At 38.6% G+C, this 14,805-nt stretch overlaps 3 protein-coding genes across 3 annotated transcripts; all 3 read left to right on the forward strand.

Moving 5' to 3' along the window:
- The first annotated feature begins 194 nt into the window (after nt 1-194).
- Nucleotides 195-3,238, forward strand: LOC122307542 (UDP-glucose 6-dehydrogenase 1). Its single transcript, XM_043120468.1, has 2 exons — nt 195-391; nt 1,543-3,238. Exon 2 carries the CDS (start codon nt 1,564-1,566, stop codon nt 3,004-3,006), a length of 1,443 nt encoding a protein of 480 aa, XP_042976402.1. The 5' UTR covers nt 195-391; nt 1,543-1,563; the 3' UTR covers nt 3,007-3,238.
- Nucleotides 3,239-7,119: 3,881 nt separating this feature from the next.
- Nucleotides 7,120-11,598, forward strand: LOC122308140. The gene is made up of 2 exons (XM_043121324.1): nt 7,120-7,600; nt 10,888-11,598. The coding sequence occupies exons 1-2, from the start codon at nt 7,178-7,180 to the stop codon at nt 11,449-11,451; spliced, it is 987 nt and encodes a 328-aa protein (XP_042977258.1). The 5' UTR covers nt 7,120-7,177; the 3' UTR covers nt 11,452-11,598.
- A 935-nt stretch (nt 11,599-12,533) lies between these two features.
- Nucleotides 12,534-14,535, forward strand: LOC122307571 (BAG family molecular chaperone regulator 8, chloroplastic-like). Its single transcript, XM_043120507.1, has 2 exons — nt 12,534-13,372; nt 13,498-14,535. The coding sequence occupies exons 1-2, from the start codon at nt 12,746-12,748 to the stop codon at nt 14,263-14,265; spliced, it is 1,395 nt and encodes a 464-aa protein (XP_042976441.1). The 5' UTR covers nt 12,534-12,745; the 3' UTR covers nt 14,266-14,535.
- Nucleotides 14,536-14,805: the final 270 nt, after the last annotated feature.

Consider the following 14,805-nt stretch of genomic DNA (forward strand, 5'->3'; position numbering starts at 1 on the left):
ATGTCGAATAAATTTATTATACTCTAATAGATGATAGATCCCTACGTGCTTTTGCGGTCAAATCTTTTTAACACATTAGTTCAGTTGACTTTTTGATGCTTTGAGAATTATGGGTACTTTCGTAACTTCTGTGCTCTTGCTGGGATACCGGTATTCGTCGAGCAGCGACTAGCGAGTTTACATTTCTATCCCTCCCTCCCCTCCCACCGGCCACTGCAACTGCCAAACGGTAAAACGTGTTTGAAGAAGAGAGTGCCCCAGTTTGCAGAAGCCAGGGGCAGTCTTGGGCATGCGTTGCGTATATAAGAGCCCCACCCACGCTCTCTTCCTCCTTCACAAACAAAACTCACCCACTCTGAGAAAACCGGAGGGTCCAACCAAGGTTCACCAGGTAACTCTGAACGAATGAACCCCCAATTTGTCTTAGTTTCGACTTTTCTGTTCCTAATCCCCAGATCTGTTGCGGGTTTTCACATTTCTATTCTTTGATCCATAATCCGTTTGCCTGTGTTTAATTTTATGCGCGATCGGGTTTACTTCTGTTTTTTATACGTGCATTGAGCATATAAATAGAGCCAATTGGCCGTGGATCTGGTGGAATCTATGATTTGCAATATTGAATTGTTAGCAATTCAATACTTTTCTTTGGTTATATTGTTCTTTAATATGTCCCTTGCATTTCTTTTCTAAGCGGATCGTGGGTGATCCTGAATTCGGGTCAGATCTTATTTTGTCTTAGCTCTCATAATCGTGTTCTTCCATAATTGCTAAAGTTACAACAATAGTGCTATTTTACCGTTACATGCATGTGCTCCCTATATAGTCTTTGCTTCATTCAACCTGAAAAACCAGCTTTGATATTCTTGAAAGTTTAGCAAATTCATCATTGCAAAGTTTCCCTCCTTTTAAGACTCGTGTTACTAGGAAATGAATCCCATTTATACCCTCCTTACCTTACACTTATCCTTCTCGAGATCCATAAGGAGCCGAAATGTGTAGATCGGGAATGAGGTTTGAAAAAGAATTTGTTTCTGTTTCAATTATAATGCAAAAGTGCTTGATATGAGATCTTAAGGAGCTTTCAGTTAGCAAATATCTGGAAAACCAACTTTCGCTCCAGAAAGTTATACATGAAGGTGAAAGGGAAGGCATTTCCCTCCGTTATTTTCTCTCTCGCCTTCTCTCGGTTTTTTTTTTACCATCTTTTAACGAACAAGTGATTGTAAACATTTTGTTCAGCCGTTCGTTCAATGAATTTTTTCTTCTTTTCCCCCCACTACGTGTTTAGCTTCTATTTCTCCTTTTGCAGTTGAATTCTAAAATCATTTTAACAGTTGTACTGTTTTCTGTGAAAGCGGGTTGATCACTTGATTGCAATTGGGAGATCCGGATTTGGACTCTCTCTCTCTCTCTCTCTCTCTCTCTCTCTCTCTCTCTCTCTCGGAACATGTGATTGTGGACATTTTGTTCAGTTGTTCAGTCAAGGACGTTTTTCTTCTTCTTTATGTTTTTGGCATATGTATGAACATCATTTTTCTTCAGGTTTCAAGGTAGAAAAGCAAAATGGTGAAGATCTGTTGCATTGGTGCTGGATATGTTGGGGGCCCAACAATGGCCATCATTGCACTGAAGTGTCCTTCTATTGAGGTGGCTGTTGTGGACATCTCTGTGTCTAGGATCACAGCCTGGAACAGCGACCAGCTCCCCATCTATGAGCCTGGTCTTGATGACGTTGTGAAGCAATGCAGAGGCAAGAACCTCTTCTTCAGTACTGATGTGGAAAAACATGTCTCAGAGGCCGACATAGTGTTTGTCTCTGTCAACACCCCAACCAAAACTCGGGGTCTTGGGGCGGGGAAGGCTGCAGATCTGACTTATTGGGAGAGTGCAGCTCGTATGATTGCTGATGTGTCAAAATCTAACAAAATTGTAGTTGAGAAATCGACGGTTCCAGTCAAAACTGCTGAGGCAATTGAAAAAATTCTCACCCACAACAGCAAGGGAATCCAATTCCAAATTCTGTCAAACCCAGAATTCCTTGCTGAGGGGACTGCAATTCAAGATCTTCTCAACCCTGACAGAGTCCTCATTGGAGGCCGGGAGACCCCAGAAGGCCAGAAGGCCATCCAAGCATTGAAGGATGTCTATGCTCAGTGGGTCCCTGAGGAACGCATACTAACTGCCAATCTCTGGTCTGCAGAGCTCTCAAAGCTTGCTGCGAATGCCTTTTTGGCCCAGAGAATATCCTCAGTTAATGCCATGTCAGCTCTTTGTGAGGCTACTGGGGCAAATGTAATGCAGGTATCATATGCTGTGGGTAAGGACTCGAGGATTGGACCCAAGTTCCTGAATTCTAGTGTTGGCTTTGGGGGGTCCTGCTTCCAGAAGGATATTTTAAACCTGGTTTACATATGCGAGTGCAATGGTCTTCCTGAGGTTGCAGAGTACTGGAAACAGGTCATCAAGATCAACGATTACCAGAAGAACCGTTTTGTGAACCGTGTAGTTGCCTCCATGTTTAACACGGTTTCAAACAAGAAGATTGCAGTTTTGGGGTTTGCATTCAAGAAAGATACTGGAGACACGAGGGAGACCCCCGCCATTGACGTGTGCAAGGGGCTATTGGGTGACAAGGCCCGGTTGAGCATTTACGACCCACAGGTCGCGGAAGACCAGATCCAGAGGGACCTCACGATGGACAAATTTACTTGGGACCATCCCATTCACCTCCAGCCAATGAGCCCCACCACTGTGAAGCAAGTCAGCGTGGTTTGGGATGCCTATGAAGCAACAAAGGATGCCCATGGTGTTTGCATTCTGACCGAGTGGGATGAGTTTAAGACACTTGATTACAAGAGAGTTTATGATAACATGCAGAAACCGGCTTTTGTATTTGATGGCAGGAACGTGGTTGATGCAGATAAGCTGCGCGAGATTGGTTTCATTGTGTACTCAATTGGTAAGCCCCTGGATCCATGGCTCAAGGACATGCCAGCTGTGGCATAGAAGAAGATAATGGATGCACGATCGAGGCTTGTGGGTCAATGAATCTTAGTTGGAGGCAATCAGTCTTATTCTTTTATATATCTTTTTTATATTCTTGTGAAAGTAAGAGGCTCTATGTTTTGCCCTACATTTGTGTTCAAAGTCATTAATGTCCGTCTGTTATTTGTTTGCTAGCAAACTTTGATCTTTTGTATTTGGCTTATATTCGAGAGAAAATTTTCATAATCTAAAAGAATGATGAATAACATTTCTTTTATTCATTTTTAAGGTTGTGTTTGATTATTAAATCAAACTCAACTCATTTCAAACCAATCATTAAGAAAACTTATTGCTTTTTCAATTTTTTATAAAAAAAATTAAACTTATTTCAACCTATTTCATATATTTCAATCTAAAAAATTAAATTTATCTCAATTTAAAAAAGTTAACTCATCCAAATGAAAACTACAAAATGTTATTATTCACAATTTAATTTAATTTATCTCAACATCTAAGCATTGCTTAAAAGTCAAGAGAAATGGGAAACAAAATTGTGTACAAATTTTAAAAAAAGCAATTATATAATTAGACTTTGATTTTATCATTCAGGATTAAATGCCACTTTAAAAACTGTACAACATTATATGTCTACTGGTATATGTTAGGATTAAAATTTTATATAGAAATAAATATTTTAAAAAATACGTGTGATTGAACTAAAATTTGGTTCGTCTCCTGATTAACCCTGAACACACCGTTCACGTCAACTGCAAGTGCTGCCTTCGTTCCACGTGGTGAAAATATAGATGTTGCAAGCCAACTTCTACGAACACAACAGGCAATACAAGTGTCGACTTTTGTGATTTTCACAAGATTCTCTCCCCTTTTTGTTATTTCATTCTCTTTTCCAGTGTCGACTCGTTCTTTCCTCTACGGACACATCTCCATTTTACGCCTCATCATGTCCTAGTCTCGATTCTAGGGTTAGAGTTTTTGAATTATTATGCGAAATTTTTCGTGATCTTAGTTCCAAGCTTCCAAAGATATCATGAAACATTGATTTACAAGCAATATTCCTGTATGTTTGATGTCAATTTTGGTACAGGCTGCAAAGGAAGAAAGTCATCCTTGCGATTGATTGATCCATGATATTGGCTTAAGCTCATACAGTGTCCTTGCATACATATATGAAAATAAATAATAAATGAAATATAAATGAGAGATATATAGATTTATATGATTCTAGACAAAACTTACCTCCATTTTATGTTTAAGAGCAAATCCACTATACTTGATGAATTAAACAATCCCTCGTAACTTTACGTATTTCTAAGTACAATAGAGGTTGAAGATCCCTTTGCATCGAGGAAAAAGATGGTGTCTTGTAAGAAAATCCCTTTTTATCAGCCCTCCTAGAATTGGTCGATGAGATGTCAGTTTTACATTTTCCATTTTCATGTCACATTACTTTCCTTGCTTTCACCTATTTTGATTATTTTCTAGTCTATTTTGTACATAACACTGTGTTTTGAAGATTTGGGAGTTCTATTAGTTAGGCTTATTGCCCTCTTTTTAGCCACTCGTCTGTTTTTTTTTTTTTTTTTTTTGTTCCCAGTAAAATTTCAGGTAACTCCAGCGCCTTTAGCTGAGGGTTGTCTGTATTTTAATTTGGCCTCTTGTTTTTGGAATGTAGGAGCTTATGATGCTTAACGTTTAGAGTATGAGACTAGTTCTGCTCCTGGAATCCTAAATAATTCTTGGAAGAAAACCGAATACATAAGCAAGACCTGCAACAGGAATTTCCACTCTCATCGAGCACTTGGAGGCCATCAGTCAATAATACACACAACTAAAAACTGCTCCGAATTGAGAACTCAGAACTGTGAGAAAAGCAACCCTCGTGACATAATTTATACTGAAGATGAGGCTGATTGCAAATCTTGTAAATACTGAATGTAGGGAGAATTCAGTGGAGCAGAAGATGAGTGGAGCCTCATGACAAGCTATGAGTTCTCGGAGGCTAAGGGCTCATTAGTTAAAGAACTCTCACATCATGATGGCTAAAGAAACTGTGGCAATAAAGCATCAAATTTCTACTCAATCTCCTAGTTATTTTCAAAAAAGAGACCAGATATGATGTTGGAATCAAGTCAGGGCGAGTAGGAAATGATCACAAGCATGAATTGTTGGGGGGTCAGATCCCAAACTGATAAAAAAAGATCAAATTTCCTGATTTGAGGTGAAGCTTCCCTTTGATGTTGGAAAGCTCATGGTGGGCTCCTCAACTGATTTCATGTGTTGATCTATCTTTTTTGTTTGCCCCTAAGGTCTTGTCAGTTTAGATAGTTGCAGTGTAGCTCGTTTCCAAATTAATCATGATAACATATGAACAGGAATAGTTTTGGTTGATCTTTTGGTGAATTACCTACCTGTTTTTGGTTCTACAAGTTAAAAAAACAGACTATCTATGTACATAAATGGTAGGCTCTACTCGGTGGAAATCTTGAGTTTGGATGTCTTCAGCCTCTGGTAAATGTCAAGTTGCACTATAGATTGCCCAATGTACATTTCGAGCTTAGGGCTCGTTTGGATGTCAAACTCAGTTCAACACACTTCATTTTTAAGCTACTTTGAACATCTAAACACATAAATGAGTGCAGTTTAACTTGAACTCATTGATTGGGTCCATGTAAATGGTGCCGGCAACTACCGAAAGAGACTTTATGGTTCCCCAAACATGAGCTGATAATTGACATCCACTGGATAGTGCATTTCAAATGCATTGCTCATACATGTGTTGTTGGGCTCCACAACTCAAACCCACAATATGACATTTGTTCTTTAATCCTTATGTGGCAGCACCAGAATGAAGTGTAGAAAACTTTTTCTTTTTTTTTTTTACAAGTTCGGCAGGGGAGACAATAATGTCAATAAATAGTATATATTTATGGTGGGTCCCAATAATTTTACAATTTCTCATAAATATATTTAAAATCATCATAACATTTAAACACATTTTAAACTTATCTTAAGTGAGTTCCACAAAACTCACTAAATCATCTTAACTTATTATTATTTATAAAAAATTCAGTTTAGGTCAACATTCAAACGCAATCTAAAGCACGTCCCAAGTTCTTGTTTGTAGCCTGAATGGTAAACATCAAATTGCTTTCATCGGAGATGGAAGAGTTTGGGGGGGGGGGGGGGGGGGGGGGAGGACAGATTAGGGTAGAGAGACTCTCAGCATGTGTGGTTTTGCAGTACTTTGTAGCTAGCTGATTAATGTTTTAACGAGCGAGGAAAAACAAGTGGTGCTTTGTCAAATGGTTTGAAAACTATATTGAGGTTTCTCACGACTTCAGACTTTTGGCCCCCCTTCCTAACAATTATCTCAAAATGACCCGAAAAATGTATTAGAACTTAGAATTCCCTTTTAGCGTAAGAATTGAACTGATTCCAAGCTTTTAGTGGAATCTATTAAAAGAGACTTTCTGGTTTTGATCTCTCTTCCATACACAAAAGATTTAAAAGAAGAAGAAGAAAAAATAAATCATGTTTATTACATCTTATTATTAAATGAGAATTGCTACAAATATAAAGAAATTACACAAAATAAACTTATAAATTGATGTACTTTCATGAAATCTATTAGATATACTTTATGATAAAAATAATTTTACGATCTGACATATCATATCAAACGATATCAATTTATGTGTTTATTTTTGTGTAATCCTTTTATAACTAAAGTATTTTTCTATTAAACATTAACTTTGTTTTTAAGAGATTGATAATAAGAAAAATGATATCTAAAAATAATGTATTAATTTTGTGCAAACTTTTCGAAAAAATATTTAACTTATTCAAAAAATTCACTATTTTTATAGTGAGTCTTACTTTCTTTCTTTTTTTTTAATCTTTTTTAAGAATTTGTACACGTATGAACTTGTACTTATTACCCCAATAATAGGAAAGCCACGAACCGAAAAGATCATAACCCATTTAAGCCCATAACAAAGACATGAAAAAAACCAAAAAAATAAAAAGGAGGAGGAGGAGGTAGCAGTGGACGCTGAAAGCCCAACTCAAGCCCATATCCAATTGTCCTAATTTCCCCACTCTCACTCATCTACTCTAAAAACCCTCTCTCTCTCTCTCTCTCTCTTTCTCTCTCTCTGTCTGAAAGAACGCCATGGACTATGCCGGGTGGCCTGAGACGCACCGAATCACACCACAACCACGACCTCCAAATACTAACCCACCACCTCCAGACCCCTACTCTTCTTCCCATTACCCATACTACCCTCCAGACCATATCCCAGTTTCCCTCACTGCCGTTACGCATTCCTCTCTTGGACCCCATGACTTGTACGCCGGCCTTGGCGCCGATCCCGGTAGGATCATCCCAATTGGGGTCGACGCCTATGCCTCCCTGAGCTCCTACCAGCATACCCATTTGCGCATCCAAGGCCATGCCGGTGCTGGGTCGTACGGTCACCGCCATCTGACTCTGGGTACGGGGTCGTCCGTTTACTATTCGGACCCGAATTCGCAGAACTGGGCCGCCAAGGAGGCCGTCCGGATATACGGGGCGTACCGGGTTGGCTATGGAGCTGTAAGTGAATTTTTTTTTTTCCCCTTTAATATACAAGTTTTTTCTTTTCTTAATTTCGGGAATATGCTAATCGAATCGCGCATGTTAATATGATTGTGTTTTTTCTTGTTTTATTTTCGTGTCTTTTTAATATGCCGATTCATATTTCAATTGCATTGTGGTTTTGGTGTTGAGTTGGTTGCTAAGAAAGTTTGAAAGGAATCGTTGAAGTTTTGAATGCGGAATTTTGGCTTTGTTCTGATTGCTGTAGAAATTTTGGAAAATGAATGGAAAGGGTCGAAATTAAAAAACAATGAGTTAGTAAAATTTGAATCTTAACAATTCTCCCGTTCAATTGAGTCCTTAAGGATTGTCTGGGTTGGATGCACCAAGTTTTTTAATCCTCCACTAGATGCTGATAAGATCATTAAAACACTGCTTATAGATTTATTAATAAATTAAATATTTTTCTGTGTGGTAGGGGTAATTGGGCATTGCCTTCCTAACTTTTAGAAACTGTCTTTAAGCCTCTTCATAATTTGGAGCGAAATATCAGTGTCATATAATATTTTTTTTAATAATTAATAAGAGATTTTATTACCAAGAGTAGGCATACTCCAAGTACACAGAAGTATACAAGAGGAAAAACCTACATACACTCTAGAAACTGAAAATGAGTTAAGCAAATCAAGAAGATTTATCTCCATTCAATACAAGAGCCTTAGGCCAAAAACTAAAGGTATTAAAGAAAAACTCCCTAAGTTCTCTCATCGAGCGTTCTCTATCTTTAAGGCACCTCCCATTCCTCTCTAGCCATAAGCACTGCATCAAGCATGAAGGAATTATTTTCCAAATGGCAACAATACGTTGACTCCCCACAAAACCTTTCCAACATGCAAGAAAATTCACCACATGCTAAGGCATCACCCAAGCAATACCTGTCCTACCAAAAATCTCATTCCACAACTTCTTAGCTGCCTCACAATGAAGAAAAAGATGGTTTACAGATTCACCATCTTTCTTACACTTGAAGCACCAATCTACTACACAAAGTCCACGCTTTCTTAAGTTATCCGTGGCTAGAATTTTTCCAAGAGACACCAACCAACAGAAAAATGCCACCTTACTAGGCACCTAAACTCTCCAAATGCATTTCCAGGGGTAATCATGGCACCTTATAAAAGGAACTAACTGAAAGTCTGGAATTTCCTGCATGAACCCACGGCAAACTATCCTCCCTTCCCTGAACAATCTTCAAATCATATAATCTACCAAAAAAATCAGAGACCACATTCCCTTCCCAGTCACACACATTTCTGACAAAACCAACATTCCGTTGAAGATTATTATTCAAAAAAGAAAAGAAATCAGCCACTGCAGCATCTTGATCCCTAGCAATCCTTTTTTTTTTTATATAAATAAACAAATTTTATTGATCAAAGAAAGGCACAACCTGAATTATCTTGATCCCTAGCAATCCTGAAAAGGGAAGGGTAAACATTCTTGAGAGCTGAATCCCCACACCAAATATCATGCCAAAAATGAATCCTTGTTCCATCCCCCCACCTTGAATTTAAAATGATTGATGAACTCCCCCCAACCCATCCAAATGGACTTCCACAAACCCACCCCGTACACTCCTCTTACTTCATTGGAACGCCAACTTCCCCACATCCTCCCATATTTAATGTCAACAACATTTTCCCATAATGCATCCCTCTCAATACGATATCTCCAAAGCCATTTCCTAAGAAGAGCTATGTTAAAAAGCCTCAAATTTTACCCACCCGTGGGTAGCCCTAGTGGTAAGGGCAGACTTGTGTGCATGAGCTCCATGCCATATGTTCAATTCCTCCTGGGATCAAACTGCTATTTCCTTGGAGGCCATGGCGGTGGGTTACTGTGCTAGTTTCTCCGGGAGTTTAGGTTCCATGGGTGAGTCCTAAGGGCTCTGCTATGGGGTGGTTCCCCCGTCCTAAATTTTGCACCCCCAAACCTCCACAAGAAACCAGTTGACAAACCTTATTCTTGAGAGCAGTGTCATGTAACATTCCCATGGATAAACTCTCTAGCATGATGCACTACACACTTCACTCATAAATTTAAATCCATATGGGCTAGATAAAAGCTGAAATAGCTTTAATAAATGCGATCAGCTTTGGAAGCCATCATTGTCCTTTCCAATTAAACAAGAAATAATCCTGAGACAATACAGCTATGAGAAGCATGATTCCAGACATAGTTTCAATAATTGATTGGGGCCCGTGTCATATTTCCAGGGTAATTTTCATCAATAACCTTTCCTAAACCAAAGTTTTCTGTTAATACGAGAAACCTATATGAGCTAAAATCAAAATGCAGACAGAATCTGCAACTTTTTGAGGTTCCCAATACTTTCAGATCATGCTTTGGTTTCCTGTAAATTTATCCTTCCTCCCCTCCCTTGTTTTTGGAGTATGAATATACTACCCTTGTACAAACAACTCAAATATGATTTATACTACTATAAACTGTAATGACTGCCAATTTCATTGACATCATTCTATCCTTGTGTCTATTTTCATAATTCTTTTATGGTCAAGAGTGAACTTGTTCATTAACAGATTTAAATGTTTTCCTGCATCTTTGTGCTACGATTGTACTCTAATAAAATTTATTTATGAATTCAGCTTGGTGTCATTCTTCAACCCACTTGCCAAATTTGGTTAGTTGTCATAAAAACTGTCTAACCAGACATGAAAAATGTACTAGTGGCACACAAAAGGCGTTTAACTTTTATTTGTACGTTTCCTACGTGGCTTAACAAGCTCCATAGGGTGGTTTTGTTCTCTTATGTTCTCCGAATCTCTTGGTATCTGTAGCCCTCTAGCCATAGATCAGACCAACTGGACGTTCAAACTATATATCCAACTGAGTAACTAGGGATCTGTTGAAGGATACGCAGGGTAGATAGGTTAGGCGTTGATCCAGGAGTTGCAGGGCAAAGACCATATTGCTGAAGTTGTCAACTGTTCAAGACGTCTCCATTTGCATGTTTCTTGGGTGCTCATGTTAATTGAGAACGGAAGTTGTGATTGAGCTGGCTTCCTGTTGGGAAGTCTAAAGGTTGGTCAGGCAGTTCTGCAAGTTTTCAACTCTATCATGGATTCGTTATGTGGTTTCCATACGCATTGATGAAAATGAGTATTTAAAAACCCAATAAGAATGCATAATGTACCTAGATATTATATATTGGCATCTTTCCTACACTGTTGTGGTATATATATTATTGTCTGCAATTAATCTCCTGGTATCTGGATTCTGTACAGGGTGTGCCCATACCATCAAGTGGGACAGAACAATTGGCCATTGCAAATTCAAACTTCACTTTCAGGGCTAACAGTACTCCTCGTCAGGGAAATAGCGCTGGGAAGATGTACCGAAAGAAAATGAAAACAAAGACGAAGACTGTACAATCTGTGTATTGTGAACTTTGCAAAATCGATTGTGACACCAAGGATGTACTCGACAAGCATAAATTGGGAAAGAAGCATAAGAAGAACCTGGAGAAACTAAATGAAGTAACTGCCCCAGCTCAAAGTGCGGAAGGATCAAAAAATCTTGTAATTGGGCCGCAAGAGAAGCCCAATATGGACAAAGCTGTTGGTGGGAGAAAGAGTCGGAAGAAGGCTGCTGCACATGAAGAGGATCTGGAGTCGAAGAGACGGAAGGTCCTTGAAGGTGGGGCGGCAGCTGAGGCAGTAAGGACATGTGCAATATGTAATGTGGTATGTAATAGTGAGACAGTTTTCAATTATCATCTTGCGGGACAAAAGCATGCTGCTATGGTGAAGAAACAGGCAGATGGAACAGGAATGGCTACTGCCAGTTGAAAGTAAAAATTTGGGATTCTTTTTGGTATATTAGTTTTCCTTGCCGTATACTTGATCTTCCTTTCTGGGATTTGATGACCAGCCCATACTTTTCTGAGGTGAGTCGGTCAAAATTTATTGGGATAACTGATTCTTAAATTTCCTTGAGAAGAGATCTTAATTGACTATCCAAAGCATTTGAAATGTCAGTGGCAGATTCAGAATCGGCAGCCACCTCTTATACGACAATTCACCCGGGCAAACTCGAACCTGATTCTATTTATTTATCAAATCAGTTGTTATAAAAAGTAATATTTATATACAACTTGTACAAGTTTTTCTATAAACTAGTATGATTATATGTTTGTGCTCAAACTTCATCTAGTCAACCATACAAGACTTCCTTTAAAAAAAAAAAAAAAAAAAGGAAACTGCCTTAATTTTCTATTTTTACAAAACAAAATTCAAAATGTATTTTTTCAAAAATTTGTCTCCAAGAAAGTTTAAAAAATACACAATTTTTTAGTTTCTTTTTTGGAAAAGATATAATTTTTACGGAGCGTTGTTACGCTCATAGAAAATTCGGTACCAAATGGGTACCGAATAGTGTAAATCATCTTTTCATTTTTTCCTCTTTTTTATTGACACAGTTTTAAAAAATAATAAAATTTAACTATTTTAAAAAAATAATAATAAAATTTATAAAACTATTATAAAATATTTTCTTAATGAATAAGTAAATAAAAAATCACAATTCGGTAGAAATTTTCGATAGAAATATGGGAATAGTATTTCTCATTTTTAAGTTGATTTAGGTTAGGTTTGAATAGTGAGAAATATTGAGTAGTGTTGTAAATAATAGTAAAAAAATAAATAAAAAGTAATAATAAAATATTGAATAATAATAAGAAGTAATGAATAATAATAAATAATAATAATAAAATAATAAATAATTATGAAATATGACGACAATATCTAAAATACTTAACCAAAAACAGCCTTATTTATCCACTTTATTCATTGATAGGCACCCTCCTACCCTAAAAAGGAAAATGCTTGATAGGTAGGAAAATGCTTGATAGATAGGCACCCTCCACTTTATTCATTGGACCGATAGCAGTTCTTAAATACAAAATAAAATGATTAAAAAAAGAAATTAGATTTACACTTCTATTCGTCTACTCTTCGGTCCAGGAGCATTACTTCCCTAAAAGAGAGAACTCCGTGATAAACAGACGCATAGGAATCGACTCCAAAAAAAGGCACAAAGGTTCAAGGATAACACACCAAAACTCTGTATCTAGCTTACCACCAGATGGCCTGCCATCACCGCCAAAGCCACCCTACCCCCACCAACACCACCACCTGTTTCCACAACTTCTGCTGCTGTTGCAGCTGCCACAGCTGCAGCCCACCGCAAGTTTCCCATCCATTACAAGAGCCACTTCTCCATGCCCTTGCTGCTCACATTCTTCACTCTGACCCTCTCAACCACGAGCAACACCATCATCATGATCCCTATTCTCAATCCACGAAACTTAACACCCACAATCTCCATCCTCAAAACCCCTACCAAAATCATCAACGACGATCCCAAAACCAACCCTTCCAAGAAACCCATGGGACCGGCTCAATGCTTTCCTCTTTGCTTCGTCGCATCGAGTCCCTGGAGTCCTCTCTCCTCCAAGTTTCTACTTCTTCCCCATATCCATATTCTTGTTCCCCGTACTCTCTCAGAGACTTATCCGCTCGTGTTATACAAATCCATTTCCGTGCGTTCCTCGTTCGCAGATCAAGAACTTTAAGACATCTCAAAGACCTCGCTGTCATCAAGTCCACTTTCAACTCGCTCAAATCCTCGCTTTCCACTGAGACCCACTTCGATTGCGACGCTCTTTCTCACAAAGCAATGGATTTGCTTCTCAAGCTTGACACTATTCAGGTAAATCATACTTGGGTACATTTTATTTTGTTCAAAATTTCATCATGTTCGTCTTTATTTAAGGGATAATTAGACAAAGCCCCCCCTCAAAACCTGATTTTTAAATATTTGGGTTTTGTATGCAGGGTGGAGACCCAATGATTAGGGAAGGGAAGAGGTCGATTAGCAGAGATTTGGTGCACTTCTTGGAGTTCATGGATGAGGTTTCAGTAAAAAGGCATAGGCTTTCCTTCAAAACGATTAAGAATGTGAGTTTTGGTCATCCAAATGGTGATAAATCTAGGGTTTTGAGCACCAAGATAAAAAGTATGGATGGGCAGAGGGATATGATAAAGAAATTGAGGGCCAGAGTCGAAAAGATTAGTGAGCTTTCTAAGATTTATCAAAACGAAGAAAACACCGACCTCGAGTGGTTCCAGCAAGTCAGTTATGATGACGAGGAAAACCCAACGAGATTTGCCATCAGAGGAAATAATGGGCGGATTAGTAATGGGGTTTTGTTGAAAAGGAAGGGGGTTCAATCTAAGGTTAAGAAAAGTGTGAGCTTTGCAGATAATGGGAACGTGTATAGGGTTTATAGTGACATCCACGAGCCAATTTCAAGTGAGGATGGTACTTGCTTGGATGACAGTATTTCCAGTGGTCATCACGGAGAGGAAGACGTCACAAAGACCGTGTGCAAGGGTTTTCCTCAAGGGACTGAGGATGATGAGAAGGCACACTCGGAAAATGGAGAATCACCCCAGTCCAGTGATGGGGAAATAAGTCCTAGAAGGATTTCGAGAAGGGAAGGAAGTCATGAAATTGGAGAGCATATTCGGATTCAAAATGGGAATTATGCATTCTCTGCTCCTTTGCCTTTGAAGATGGAGTCTAAAGCTGGGACTCGATGAAAATGAAAGAGGCTGTGATCGTGACCTAATAAAAGGTGTTTGGAGTGATCCTACAAATTTTTGTGGCCAAGAGATTCGGTTTGTCATTCTAATTGTTAGTTTGGGGTGATAGAAATTCCACCGTGAAAGGGATGTACAACAGACATATATTGGGGTTTTGCTACTTGTGATTTTTTAGTCTCTTTGTCTGTGTTCACCACTACGAAATTTGGGTTTTGATGTTGTTCAGTCTAACTTATAACATGTTCAATGATTGTCTGATTCATTACATTCACTGCGTCATTATTTGGAGTGATTTTATGTTCTCTCCTTGGTTTTGCTACAGCTTGTCCAGCACGAATGGGACTACGGTTTTATACTCGTTTTCGGCCTGCCCCCTTATTTACAACATGAGGGAGAGCCTGCCCACTCCCACATTTCCACGTGAAGATAGCCGACGACACTGAAGCATACAACAGCCCCACTTCATGTCCTTTATCTCAAGTCAATATTCAACACCAACTATTTTTGGGTCAAAAACTACGTGGATAGATCTTTGAA

The sequence above is a fragment of the Carya illinoinensis genome, chromosome 4 (genome assembly GCF_018687715.1).
Source record: "Carya illinoinensis cultivar Pawnee chromosome 4, C.illinoinensisPawnee_v1, whole genome shotgun sequence".
In the NCBI taxonomy this organism is placed as follows: domain Eukaryota; kingdom Viridiplantae; phylum Streptophyta; class Magnoliopsida; order Fagales; family Juglandaceae; genus Carya; species Carya illinoinensis.